The sequence below is a fragment of the Anthonomus grandis genome, chromosome 4, assembly GCF_022605725.1.
Source record: "Anthonomus grandis grandis chromosome 4, icAntGran1.3, whole genome shotgun sequence".
Taxonomy (NCBI): domain Eukaryota; kingdom Metazoa; phylum Arthropoda; class Insecta; order Coleoptera; family Curculionidae; genus Anthonomus; species Anthonomus grandis.
Window position 1 is genome coordinate 28,144,011 of NC_065549.1, and position 14,944 is coordinate 28,158,954.

Consider the following 14,944-nt stretch of genomic DNA (forward strand, 5'->3'; position numbering starts at 1 on the left):
CTGAGGTTTCTTCTTAATCTAGCTTACGTCTAGGGCTCCTATAGGTTTTGACTCCCAGGATACTGTATTTGTTGCTTCTTCTTGAGGAAACTGCCTCGATCGCTTAGTTTCTACAGCTTGTACAGGTATCTTGTCCCAATTGACCGGTGATCTACGATAGATCAGACGACCGTACTTTTTTGTAAAAACTGTTCGTTTTTTCCGTAAATCGCGTCGCGAAAGAAACTTGGAAAAGGTTAGCCAGTTTCTCGGAAAAATCCTACTATCGACTGCGCCAGTTTTGTGGTTGATCAAGACTGGTTTCTTTTAAAAAAACAACTTTAATATACAGGACGACTTTTTAATGTACAAAGGTTGATACAAGAAAGAGAAGTGTTTACAAAATTAGTTTAAGGTATATTTATAAGTTTAAAAAGGCGTTGGCTACATAAGCATAAAAGTTACTAGCTAAGGTCCGGTTAACATGCTTGGTAAGGGCTACTGGTCACGTAACTCGCGATTAATATAATATAATTATTATAAAACCAAGACACAAATAATCTTAAACATGATTCGTTAGATGCAGAGGGAGCGGTAAGACTGAGTCGAGTCACCTCTCGGGTATCAGTCTCGCATGGACCCGCCTTGTTGTTATGTCTACCATAATATAAATAATACAGAGGCACTTTTTCAATCGTATTTATTAATCAGTTTTATGCCGCTAGCGATCTTTATCATATCGCTAACACCCCTTATCGGTGGAATTTCAAAAAGTTCGTTCGTACCCGGGGCCTACATTATAAAAAAACATTGTTGCAGTTAATTTTTTTTTCTTAAGTTGATGCCTGTGACTTGTTGGTGCGGGCAGTCTCCGTTCAAACTCCAAAGCCACGTCCCCTTAGTTTTCGAGGTCGCGGGTAACAATTTTCCCGTTTTTTACCCCTTATCGGTGGAATTTCGAAAAATCCGTTCTTATCCGGTGCCTACATTATAAAAGGAACCCGTTGGCAAAATTTTACGTTTCTAGCTATTGTAGTTTGGGCTCTGCGATAATGAGTATCCATACAATAGATCTTATCTTCTTATTACCGTATCAACTTTATATAATAAACTTATACGAATTGCATTGCTGCCATTTTTTCATTGGTAGCAACGAGCAATAAGAAACATGCATAGGCCACTCCGTGACTTTATTTGCGTTAAATAAAGACGCGTTACGGCACTTTTTTATTCCTATTTACTTTTCAAACGCGTTAAAAATATGAGTAGTTCTTAAATTATTTGTTTTTTAACTTTTCATGCTTCTTGTAATAAATCTGATCCCTTAATTTGCTTGCAATCGAGGAACAAACATTTTCACATCGCATCAGATTTTTAGGGAAGTAAAATGCTTTTAACTTTTTAAGCAAAAACTATACGTCGGACAAAAAAACCAATAGATTAAATTTGCTAAAAAGTACTTGAGAATTTTAAAAATAGTTTTTATTTTAGGAAAAAGCAGTGGCGTAGTATTTTTTTCACAAAACATATTCAATAGAAGACCTGGAGGGACGCCACTGGCAGAGAAAATATTGTTTTTTGCACATCAAAAAATGCGTCTTGATGCATAGAAACATGTACCAAATTTCATAAAAAAGTCTACAATATTGTTTAAGTTATTATTAAAAAACTGTTTTGTTTTGAAAACTTTAACATCCTGTAACATCCATTAAAAGTTTAGGACATATGTTCATAAGAATTTTTTTTTCTTAAAATGGCTCCAGGAATCACCCCCTTAAATATTCGCACGTCTTTAAGGAACATCCTGTATATAACGTATAAATATCTCGTTCGTTTTGACATTTAAACGCACGCGACAAATCGCAAATAATGTAACCAGACACTCATACGATAAAAAATCGCTGGCTGTAATCCAGTGTAATTACCACTTAATCAAAATATTGACACTATTGACAGCCTAAAGACGTTTTTAAAATAAAATATCACTTCAAGGGAAGTTTTCGGAAAATTTGGTTTTTTACTTATTTGTTAAGAAATTTTCAATGCAACAGTATTTTTGCTGATTTCATTGAACAGAACACAACCAAAGCTAAGTAGTGAAGTGGTGTTGAAAACAATAAAATTGAGTCTAGACTAAAAATTGCTCTCTGCTTATTAATTTTAAAGAGGGATTTAATTTATTTATTATTAGTTTAGGATTCAAACTACTTGAACTCTTCTCTATTTATTCACTTTAGAGGAGAATTTAATTTATATAAGATGAGGACCATAGATGTTTCCCAGCCACCTGATGGTACTATTTGATGTTCAGAATAGCCTATATTAAGGATTAAATAATTTTTTATTATATTTTTATTTTAGATATAGAGCTCAAAAACATAATTGATAAATTAGCTCAATTTGTGGCTAGAAATGGCCCAGAATTTGAACAAATGACTAAAAGGAAGCAAAGAGGCAACAAGAAATTCCAGTTTTTGTATGGAGGTGAATATTACACTTATTACAAATATAAACTTCAGCAGGAACAAGCTAGTAAGTTAGGGTATTACTTATTTTTTTGTAAAAAAATATTGATTACACAACATCAGTAAGATAATAGTTACGACAAGTTTCTATAGTATTGTTTTCGTATATTATTCCTTATGTATCTCAATTGTGCAATATATACATGAAAATCATTAAACATGGATGAATTACTCAATTACCAAAATGTTTTAGTAACTCAACAGCAGCAAGAAGCTCAGTTAATAAATCAAATGTATGTTAATAATCAAATTTTAAAACAAGAAATAAGGCAGAGTGAGCAAAATTTGAACTCTCAGCATAATGTGCTTTTAGAACAACAACAGGCAGATATAGAGGCAACTATAGCAAAATGTCAAAAAAAAGACTTGGAAAATGCTTCAAATGAATGTGGAATCAAAGTATCAGAGATTGTTTCAATTTTACAGCCAATTATAAATAACTGTACTAAGGATAGCATTGGCCGTGGAAAGTCATGGTTTTTGCAACATGCTGATACCAAGCAGAAGGCAGTTTTTACTGTCCATTTTTTATTGCATAAGTAAGTATTTTCAGTTTTTGCTATTATTCTTTATTTTTAAATTCTAACATCAGCTAGCAAAAAACCAGTTCAAAACAGAAAGCTTGATACAACTGAAATGATTCTTTTACATTTAATTGATTATAAAAATGTTTAAAAAGTATGTAGTAATAAAATACTTTTACTCTTACCAATATGCTAGGAAATAAAGCTTATATTTTTAAAACCACAAATAAATAATCTAACATAGACTAAAATCTACCTGCTTTACCTATTGTTTATTAAATAATAATTAAAAATATATAAAAATTTCAAAGCAACAAACATCAAATTTATTAGTCTTTTCATGTATTTTATCACCAGCATCAGATTGAGAGATGTTACATAGTTAAGCTTAAAAGTTTAAGTTATGGCTTGTATCACAACAGTGGGAACTAAAATAAGAAGCACAATAGTGCAAATGCAATAAAGGTAACAAACAATTAGAACAAGAATCATGCAATTCATAAGTATAGACGATCAAGTATATATTTTTTTGTAGTTACATGCCACTACATATCTATAAAATGCTTAATTTACAGTTTGAAAAAAATTACAGAGAAAAGCTATTTTTATCATTGACTGAAAGCTTGGGAGAAGTAGGAGAATCCACTTAACGCAGTGTGATTGCAAGAACCATAAGAAAATAATTAATGTAATGACCAATAAAAAATAAAATTCCTAAAAAATATAAGGGCTTACCCGGAGGTTGCTGCTATTCTTGTTAACTGGACCATTCAACAATGACTGATGCATAGTAATGGCATGACTTCTATTTTGAATAATCTATTCCATTATTATAATGTTTTTTCTGCTCATCTGTTGTCTTGAAGTGACCTTATCTTAACCCAACTAAAATTCTTTGAGAAATTGTCTTGAAAATTATCATATATCATTTTCAAAATAATTGGTTAAAGATACTTGGAAAAATATTTCTCAAGAAACATATACCAATATATACACACCTCGGAAAAGTCTAGGGATATTTTTATAAATTGGCCTTATTTTTTTTTTAATTGTTCTGGATAAATAATAGCTGAATTATAGTAATTAAGACTCTTTTACAATACTAAAAAAATAACCAAAATTACAAAAATAAAGAACTGCCTATAACTAAAATTTAAAAAAAAAGTCTACAATTTCTTTAAAAATTTATTGTTTTGTATAATAAAAAAAAAAGTTTTTTAAATTAGATACAAAAAAAAATCTTTATAAAAAACGCAAATTAGTACACAAGTATGACCTCCACGCTGGTTCATGACGGCTCGACATCTATTGTTCATAGATAAAATAACGTTGTCGATGTTTTGTTGGGGTAAGTTTGCCCATTCCGCTATCAGTCGCTCCCGGAAACGAAAGGCAGTGTAAATGTCACCCATCTGTGGAGTCATTCTTCGTTGGAGCATATCCCATACATGCTCAATTGGATTAAGGTCAGGAGATTGTGCTGGCCATGGCAATACATAAATCCCCTCGTTCTCCAACCAGTCTCTCACTACGCGTGCGACATGTGGACGCGCATTATCATGCATTAGGTGGAAGTTTCGGCCAACAGCGCCAGCAAACGGACGAACAACAGGTTAAAGAATGGTATCGATGTACTGCTGAGCTGTAAGGAAGCGATCTGGAAAAACGAGGTCGGTTCTACCGCCCATCATTATTCCAGCCCATACCATAATTGTATCCCCTCTGTATGTATACACTTCCTGGACATGTCTTAACCGTTTTGCATTTCGAGATCGTCGCCATACCCTCACTCGACGTGAATCTAGATGAAATCCAAATCTGGATTCGTCGGTGAATAAAACTGTAGCCCAATCATGTTCATTCCAGTTTTTTTGGATATTCTTGGCACCATTCTAATCTCGCAGCGCGATTGCTTCTGGAAAGAGGTGGACATCTAAGTGGCCTTCGATTGTGGAGGTTGGCTTCATGGAGACGATTTCTTATAGTATCACGGCCTACGGTAATATTGTGTGCTCTCTGCAAGTTGATAACCAATTCAGGAGCTGTAATGTTCGTTATGTTAATAATGTGAGGTTGCCTTCTAGCTGTTAAAACTAAAAATCTATCTTGAGCAGCTGTCGTAGCGCGGTCACGTCCTGGATGTTGTTCAGCTGGATTTCCAGTTTCATGAAAACGCCGCCACAATCGACTTATAACGCTCTGAGAGACTTCTAGACGCTCAGCTACATCAATTTGCTGCATGCCTCCTTGAAGAAGTCCTACAGCTCTATTCATCTCGTCCAAAGTTAAATGACGTCGTTCCATGATAAAACACAATTTTTTTATTCACTCTGCAAAGCAGTAATTCTGTACCATGAACGAAATCGAGACTACCAGAATATTTATTGCAATATAAAAACCATGGTTTTTTCTGTTTTGTGAAAAAATTCCTAAAATATTTGTTATCAGTGTTAAGATTCTGTTTGTCTCACAGAAATCTATAGGATGAGCCAATCTTCAAATTTGATTTAAATTGATCACCAAAAAAAATTTTTTTTATAATTTTATTATTTTATAAAAATATCCTTAGACTTTTCCGATGTGTGTATTTTGTTTCCTATTTAACTTGATATATTTCAATTAACATAAGGGTATTTAATTGTTAGTATAATTTTGTTCAACAGCTTTTTAGAAATTAAAAAAGGCTACTAGAAAAGATTTTTTTAAATAGATATCAAATTAAAATTTGTCCTAATTGTAATATCATATGACAAACATTATATCCCTTACCAAATGTGGTTTGAATTTTAAATTTTATACATGTAAAATACAAATTTAAAAATGTCTTGTTGCTATAAATATTTAAATGTGAAATTCATTCAGTCAGATTTCTGCCAAATAAGGATGCAATTATTTTTGACATACAAAAAACTAACTGATATTAGAAAATATGTAATTTGGGTAAGACCTATACTTAAATCTACTTTGACGTAAGAAAACAAACGTTTTATATTTTAGAGTATCCAGAGTATCTTGACATTACATCGCAATATTTTACCAGACGCCCCTGCAACTAAAAATAAGTCAAAAATTTTATATATCATAATGTCGAAAAGTTCATATTTTTAATTTAGAGCCTGTTTTATGTTATATATTGCGGATGGTTTTTTGTTAATATATTGGAAACGACTGTTCATAATTTCTTCGAAATAGGCGTATATTACTGCTATTACTATCAATTGATTTAATCCTAATTTGTATAATTTATACAGGGTATAAATAAATAAAAGTAAATATAAAAATTTCGTTAAATTTGAAGTTATAGACAAAATTGCATCTATCGTTAAAAAATAGCCCTCAAGTAAAAAATATGCGCCGAACTGTTGAAAGTCGTGCATAATACAAAATGTCGTGGAAGATAAAAACAATTTAAAAAATCATTCGTTTTTTGCAGTTTTTTAATAATAAGAGAATTTGCAGTAATGTAGTGTAATAGATTATATATTTGGATCTGGACTTCTTTTCTAACTAAGCAAACATTTTCTTTATACCCTCCTCGTGGGTTTAAAGCATTTTTCTATAAAAAATCAAGTTTTTTTAAAAACTTTAAAAAATGGTTTTTAAACTTTAATCATTTTATCAAGTCAAACAACAACACGTATTCAGCGTAAGAAATATATTAATATCAGCTTTCGGCCGTAGACCATCGTCAGGGCTGTGACTCTACAAAAAAGTTAAGAGTTTAAAATCATTAAAATTGAAATTCTAGCTTATTTCTTTACAAAATGCAGGTTTCACAAGTGTAAAAATTACAAAATTAAAAATTACTTGTTAAAAAACGACTTTACTAGAACGAACATAGAAGAAAAACGTTTCAATCATTTTTGTACATCTATTAAATTTAAGATCTCTTTAAAGTTATTAAAAACCAAAACTCTCCCACAAATATTCAAAATATAAGGACACCACCAAATTCCGACTTGCATAAAATGCAAATTTTTCTACAAGATTTTAAAGAATTACACTAAAATATGGTATTCTGTATGGCTTCAAAAAATAGAGATGTTTTATGAAACAAACCAATAATATCTGAGGCAATAGTTACTTTTTTTTAATTTTAGGGTTTTGCAGTCCAGCACATTTCCGGAAAAGTTGCACGTGATATACCTAGTAAATGATTTGTTGCACCATAGGTAAGTATTTAAAACCACCTATCATATTATTTATTATAACCTTTATTACATCTTTTCTGAATGACTAAGAATAACCATGGATTTATAGTAGTGGTTATAAGTCCATGATTTATTTATACCATCTACGTACTTCATTAAATATCTAATAGAAACAGAATTTTTATTTTAGAAGTTTTTGGTTCTCTCATTGCTAGTTAAAAATGTACATTACTTAATATACCATTGGTGTTGCGTTAAAACAACGCCTTGAAAACGTATCAAATCTATAAAACAAAAGGAAACTAAAGTTTTTTTTTATGTTTAATGATTTTTATAGGACCTGAAATATTCAGATTGAGATGTTTTCTCATTGATTATAATATAATATATTATTTTTTAATACTCTTAGGGATATGTATATCTTGGATTTATGTAAAATCCATACTTCTGTGATGAATTATGAATTCGTCACACTATAAATGGTTTAAAAAAAATATCACTGAAATCCACATTAATTTAAAATAACGTATTATGTATTAAATTTCAGCGTCAGAAAAAAAGCAAGCGAGTTAAAAGAACAATTAGAGCTTGCAGTAGTACCCATGATTTGCAACGCTAGTTTAAATGCTAAAGAAGACCAAATGCAAAAACTAAATAAATTAGTAAAAATATGGGAATCTAAGACAAACTACCTTAAACCAGATACTTTGGTAAAACTACGAAATCCAATTATAAGCTACCAACAGTACCAATCAGAACAAATGACTAAATATGCAGCAGAAATAGCCGCGTTAACTAATCAAACTGCACAAACTTTTGAAGGATACCAATCGCAACATCATGCTTTTGTTTCCCATACAATGCAACAAATTGCAAATTTGGAACTGCAAATAGAGAATATTGAACATCAAACTGTTAATATGAGTATACCTCCACCTTCATTTGAGCCTATGGGAGCTAGTTCTCAGCAGTTGATTCAGACTTTTCAACCTCCCATTTTAGGAAATGAAGTTTGTAGTAGTTTTTTGCCGAATTTAAATATACCACCGCCGAATATAACCATCCATTCAAATAATCAAGGTAATTATATCAGCAAAGTCTATATATTTGAAATATTTTTTGAGTCTATATATGTTAAAATATGATTGATTGTGATTTTAGCACTTTTGTGTTGATATTCATAAAACATTAATTATTAAACTCAAGCATAAATAACGCATTTTTTATTCTCATTAGATTATGATGAGGCTGATAAGTGAAAAAAATGTTGGAAACTGGCCTCCAATTTCTAAGCTTGTATAAATATTTAATTAATAACTTATATTATCAAAATTTAATGTAGGGATAAAGGCTAAAAAAACTTGTAGAATAATAAGTTTATACAACTAAACACGGTACTTTTATAGCATCGTGTTGTATTACGTCTGGTCGGTAATAACCAAAGTAAAAACAAAAGCTTTAATCTTTAAATCTCCCGAAGATGCTAACATAGTTAGCGAAATACCTGTCGAGAGTGAAATCAAGAGTTATGGTTAGAGGCAAAAGTGTTTTGTGATATAAATAAAAGTATTCGGAAGAACTATCAGTGGGGGCAAGAAAAGTTTTTAAAAAATTACAATTTTATTTTTTTTAAATCTAAGTTTTATTTTACGCTTAAAACATTAAGCAAGATAAAATTCATACCTACAGTAACAATAGAATAAAGAATACAATATAATAATTGAAATATCAATTTTCCTCGCAAATTCCACAACCTGCAGTTTCGTCTTCTTCCTACAGATCTTCATCCTATAATTTTTACTATGCGTTATGATTCGAAATAGTTAATATATTTATCCTTTCCAGGTGAGCCAGGTATTGTAATTCGCTTTTTAATTGTAAATATTTGCATTCATGAAATTGTCCATTTTTATGCATTCGACGTTTTTTGATTCTTTCCGTCCATGATATCCCCAACATTCTTATTACTTCAATAGACTATACTTTCCTAATGTCGATGTTTTTTAAAGCGCATGAATCGGTGCCATAAACATAACTGAGAGTAGATAACATCGCTTGAGACGAACTTAAAAGTTTACTAATTAAAATTTCATTCTGAATAGTCTAATTTTGATTTTTCTTTAGAGCTGCCGTTAATTTCATTGATGATAGGTAGGTTAATTACGTACCTATCATCAATGTATCATCTATTTATGTTACACAAGTGTTGTTTTTTTTTTTCATTAAGTCAAACTTGAGCAAGTACGCAGATTTAAAAAATATTTTTTTTTAATTAATAATAAAAATATTAAGACGTTTAATAATAATACATTTTTATACCAAGCGTTTTTGGAAAATATTTATTGTATGAAACAGTTTTATTATGCCTGTTAGAATTTATATAAGATATCCTCAAAATTAAGAGAATATTAGAAAATATGTCTTAAAAGATATTAAAAATATAGTTGTAAATTAAACAATTCTTTTTAAATGCCTTATAAAGTGTTTACTAATTTAATCTTCATTTTCGACTCCTTGTAATAAACTAGTTTAAGGAATAACATGTAGAAAATAATAGGAATAACCATAGGAAAAAGGTAATTTGCACCGTGTTAGATATGTTGTAGTTTTTCCAACTTTTAGGTACATTACCTTACACACAGTACAGTAATCATTTATTTAAGAAGTTTCAGCTCAATTTGATATCCAGCATTCACCATCAATAGAGATCAAAAATGACTTCTCGGAAGCCCCGCTCAACTTTTTGCCACCTCCCGGAATGCTTCCGGACGTTTCTAAGCCTCCTCCCGGATTTCTGGAAACGGAGGTGCATGAATTAATTCCCACTGCGCCGTACTATGAGTTGCCGGCGGGTCTTATGGTGCCCTTAGTCAAGGTATGGTCTTTATACGAATTGATGAGAGAAAAAGCTATTGTGTAAAATCATATTGTAATATTGTATAATGTCGGTATGGCGCCTATTCCAGTTAGAAGACTTTGAGTATAAACCCTTAGATCCTAAAGATATTAGATTGCCGCCTCCTGCGCCGCCCGATGAGCGCCTGTTGACGGCCGTTGATGCTTTTTATTCGTTGCCCAGTCATGAGAGCCCGAGGGATAGGTAACTTGTATTTGATTTTTTAGTTTTCAGAACAAACTTTTAATTTTTTCTATCTGAAACTTAAATCTTGGTAATTTTTTAACGATATTTCATCTAAAAGTGGTAATGTAGAACTTTAGATGCCAGAATTAATGTTTAGTCATGTATGATAAATGTTTTACTTCATTTTTTCTATGAATATTTTATTAATTAAATTCTATTGTAGACTCTGAAGGACCATAGGTTTAATTTAATTAGAAAGGCAATTTTTGACCGAACCATACAAAATACATTTACAGCAGGGGCTTTCAGCAATAGTCAATAGTTTGTTCCACACACTCCTAAGTACTATTCACAACCACGTTTCCTTTGCAATTATTTAGCAAAAACTGCGCACTTTACATTCGAAGAAAAAACCAGCAAGAATATGCAAAACTGGCTCCACTCTCAATATTCCTTCTCCATCCAGCACTGGGCTATATGCAATCGCAACATGTACCTTGTTCGGTTGTGTGGTTTATAATTTGAAAAAGAGCGAGCGAATATTTAATGCTGATAAAAGTCATAACAACAATGAGTGATTAATATTTTTTATAGATTATGAATTTATCTTAGCATATGGTAATTTTTTTGTTTTTCTATTTCGTTTCAAACTAATTTTCTATGTCTGACAGTGAGTGAGACAGTTTGTTTGACAGCTTATCCTAAGATCTATAGTTTCTTTCCAATCTTTAATAAATATAAAACTAGTACTTTGAGTAGTAGGCCTGTTTCAACTCAAGTAATTCTTAGGATGAAGGTCCAAGAATAATTTTGCTCAGTAAAATCAAAGTTACCTACTTATATTGCAGTAGATTTAACCTCCTCAACTTAATTTTTAATGACGTGTCTTTACTGTGAGTTTTCACCAGCTTAACTTTTGTATTCATCGCTCACAATTTTCCTTGGCCATTCATGCAGGTTCAGCGATCTTCACAATTTCCAGTTTAATAGCACCTTTGAATTGCCCGTATTAGTATGGATTTTTACATAGGAAGGCGTTCTTGAATCATCACTTTAGATTCAGTCAGAAAATGCTAGCAAAGCTAAAATTTAAATTGCATTGTGCTATGCTTGCTATGCTAAAAAGATATCTACGAACTTAGAACAGGAGACACTTTCTGTGTTCGTGAATTATTATCAGAGGATGTAAGCAATAATTTATTATATTCTGCAATAATTAGGCAAACTTATATTTTTATATTTATTTTTAAATATGCAATAATTATGAAAACAATACGAATATTAAAATAATTCAAAGTTTTTGTACGTATAAGTGTTTTCCATATTTTCTTGACTTACAACAATAGCAAAGCATTGTTCGGTTAGAACTTGTTGTGAAAGGGTTAGAATTAGATTGTCAATGTCTCTTACAGGAAAACATGTTTAAAGCATTATTTAGTCTTTAATAAAGTGAACCAGAATTCTTCAGAGGATTACTTACTATAAATGCATTATATTTTCTAGGAAAATACGTGCATTAGGCCTGAAAATGTATATTTCGAGTATAAATAAAATATTTGTGCTTCTACCATAGGCGACAAAATTATATCTCAAATAAGTTCACGAAATAGAATAAATATGAGAAAACTCGAATAACAAGCTCTAATAAGCTATTTAAAAAGTTGATTGTAGCATGCAGCGAGTCAACTTTAAGTAAAACAAAATTTATAAGAGGTACAAGCTTTTCAATGTATAAGGGGTTCAAACAGAAGCTCGAGAGGATGCCAGTGATGAAGGACGGATGACCCAGCAACTCGATAAATGATAAAAATCTTGAAATAGTGGATTTTTTTTTTGGGGAATTTTATTAGAGAAGTTGCTGAAGTCTATATCAGTCTGCTCATATTACGCAATTTATTCAAATGTCTTGGGCATTAAACATGTCAATGTCGTTTTGCAAATATTTAAAAAAAATCGCTCGAAAGGGTTCAAGGCCATACCGAAAAGTAAATAACAGTGCTTCGAGAATTAATAATATTAACCTACAAATAAAATGTTCTACCTTGATTCTATCGTGTTTTATGCAAAAATTGTATCTTATTAATTTTTCCTATTTTTTACCACTAAAGCGAGGGCTGGGAAAAACTAGGTTTATATGAATACTATAAAGCAAAAAATGAAGCACGGAGGAAAAAGGAAGACGCTATTAAAGAAGGTTTGCGAATAAAATCTCGCAGCCCATCTCCCATTATTATGACAACCTTAAAATACGAGGCGCCGAAGAGAAGATACAGGAGTAAAACTCCCACCCCTCCACCTATGCTTTATGGTAGAAACGAAAAAAGTGGAAGACGATTAAGATCAAGATCTAGATCAAGGGATAGAAGTCGTTCAGATAGTCCTAAAATTAGGAGGAGCCGCAAGAATTCTAGATGCGTAAGAGACAGTCGAAAAAGGAGATACTCAAAATCCAGGTCAAGGTCAAGGACGCCGAGCCGGATGTCTTTGTCTCCAGAAAGGCAAACTGCTGAAAGGTGAGTTTTAAGTAAGACTTATTTTTTTAATTTTGAGTGTTGTCGATTCAAACACGTCTAAAAGTAGTTTTTTTAAACGTATTAGACATTTACAGTTCAGTAAAATAATATTTATAAAATGTTTATGATGTAATTTATTTTTTATTTATTTAACAGTTTTATCCCAATTTACCTTACTAAATTCTCGAAAATAAACTCCTGGACAAAATTATCGCACCACTAATTATTTTGTTAAGAAAATTTAAATAAAAATAAATATCAGTTAAAACAGTTATATCTTTTCTCGTATAAAAAGCAGAACTGGACAAAAACTGTTTATGCTTTATCATGGAACATGCTGCTCGTGAGGAGTGAGAATACATCCGCAGGAAAGTTTTCATAATTTGATACGAGGAATGCTGCATAGACTTCAAGCGGTCATTGCAGCTAGAGGTGGCAATCAATACACGTTATTAAGAATTCATTATGGTCTATTGTTTTATTTTTGTATCAAAATTGAAGTTAGTGAAAATCGATGCTTTTCCTTGTATTGAATTTAGTTACTTAAATCTCGTTTTGTTAAATAGAATATAATTGTTTTTGTTAATTATTAATGCATAGTTAACAATGCTTATAAGTTTGCATCAAGTGGTGCGATAATTTTGTCCAGGAGTTTATATCCCTTTGTATTTTTATAGTAATTGCTATTACAATCTATATTCTAGGTATTTTAAAATATTTAAAAACTTTAAATCGCAATTTCTTCTTTCAGTATATCGTTTTCTAAGAGCAATACCGAATTGGATGCTTCAAATAAAGGCCACGAAATTTTGAAAAAAATGGGCTGGGGTGGGCACGGTTTGGGCGCAAAGGAGCAGGGCATCGACTCCCCCATTTCCGGGGGAGACGTACGAGATCGACAAGACCAATATAAAGGCATCGGGTGTAACATCAATGACCCTTATGAAAACTTCAGAAAAAGTAAGGGCGTCGCATTTATCTCTAGGATGAAAGCCAGGGACAAAGAAAAAGAGAGTAAGATATATTATTTAATATTAACATTTCAATAATATTAAGCTTAAGAGACATTTGTAAGAGGCAATAATATAATATAATAGGTAATAAGCGTTTTTGTGTTATTTACACCAGATTTATCTTTCTGATAAATGTGTTACAGTTGAATTTTTACTTTTATATTAGCTGTTGCTGTTGGTGACCGGCTTTAATCTCGTGGCTGCTGTTGGAAACGAAGAAATTTTGGGCCCAGAGAATATAGTTTGTGTTATTTAATATTCTGATGATGCATATTTGGTTTATAAATATTTATTTAGTTGAAGACATCGACTTAATTCTTCGTCAACATTATTTCATCGAACCTTATTTCTTTTTCTGTTAACATTATTACTCAATAAAGACATTAATTAAAAATAAACAAGAGCTTTTTTCATATCTAGAATATAATAGTTTTTAAAAAGGTACCACTATACCCAATAAATAAATGAATAACATGAAATAATTATGGGATGTAAAATTTAAACAGCAAACGTTTTGAATAATGAAAATTAAATTAAAAAGAAACCAAACTTTGGAAAGCCAATTTGGACAGGTATGAAATTAGAATATATGACCTTTAAATGCATGTTGTATCAAGTCTGCCTTTTCATGATTCAAATCACCAAAAATGTCAATATTTCGATGGTCACCATTCGTAGCTCTAGATAAAAAATCTTTAGTTAATTATTTATATTTTTAGTTCTGTTTATTTAAATAGATTAAGATAAATAGAAATTTTAATTTTACATAAATTACTATTTTTTGCTACCCTGCGTAAAGTAAAAAGTTCCAAGGTGTGTAAAGTTTCACTTTTTACGCACTAGTGCTTAAAAAAGTCTTTTTACACGAGGGTAAAAAGTATTTTGAGGTTTATTTGACATTTCATATATAATGTGTCAACAAATGTTTTGACTTTTTTTACCGGAAAGTCGTTTAAGTACGTAAAGTAATTTAATTATAATTATTATATTAGATCATTAATTTATACGTGTGTAAAATCTTTTTTTTTATTAATGGGAATTGTAATGACAAATTTCCCATTCATAAAAAAAGGATCATTTTACACACTTAGAACATTGAATACACTAGAATAAACATTGGCCGCTTTGGATTGAGCGCAACATCTACCCTGGAGGCA

General features: G+C 31.0%; 2 protein-coding genes across 4 annotated transcripts in view; one reads left to right on the top strand and one right to left on the bottom strand.

Moving 5' to 3' along the window:
- LOC126734993 (WASH complex subunit 5) overlaps positions 1-14,944 on the bottom strand; it is a 249,917-nt gene that overhangs the window by 15,716 nt on the left and 219,257 nt on the right. The window lies entirely within an intron of this gene.
- On the top strand, positions 1,941-14,188 carry LOC126734996 (calcium homeostasis endoplasmic reticulum protein-like). Of its 3 annotated transcripts, none has more exons than XM_050438865.1 (10): positions 1,941-2,272; positions 2,341-2,511; positions 2,698-3,043; positions 7,129-7,200; positions 7,727-8,259; positions 9,843-10,054; positions 10,146-10,279; positions 12,370-12,774; positions 13,526-13,788; positions 13,954-14,188. In XM_050438865.1, exons 1-10 carry the CDS (start codon positions 2,239-2,241, stop codon positions 13,977-13,979), a joined length of 2,196 nt encoding a protein of 731 aa, XP_050294822.1. In that variant the 5' UTR covers positions 1,941-2,238; the 3' UTR covers positions 13,980-14,188. The 3 variants fall into 3 exon arrangements, with proteins under 3 accessions (XP_050294822.1, XP_050294823.1, XP_050294824.1); XM_050438866.1 differs by having other exon boundaries at positions 9,846-10,054; XM_050438867.1 differs by having other exon boundaries at positions 9,852-10,054.

Coding starts and splice junctions, on each gene's coding strand:
- LOC126734996 (XM_050438865.1), top strand. CDS start 2,239: ATGAGGACCATAGATGTTTCCCAGCCACCTGATG. Junction 2,273..2,340: donor TGTTTCCCAGCCACCTGATG/GTACTATTTGAT, acceptor TTTTTATTTTAG/ATATAGAGCTCAAAAACATA. Junction 7,201..7,726: donor AATGATTTGTTGCACCATAG/GTAAGTATTTAA, acceptor ATTAAATTTCAG/CGTCAGAAAAAAAGCAAGCG.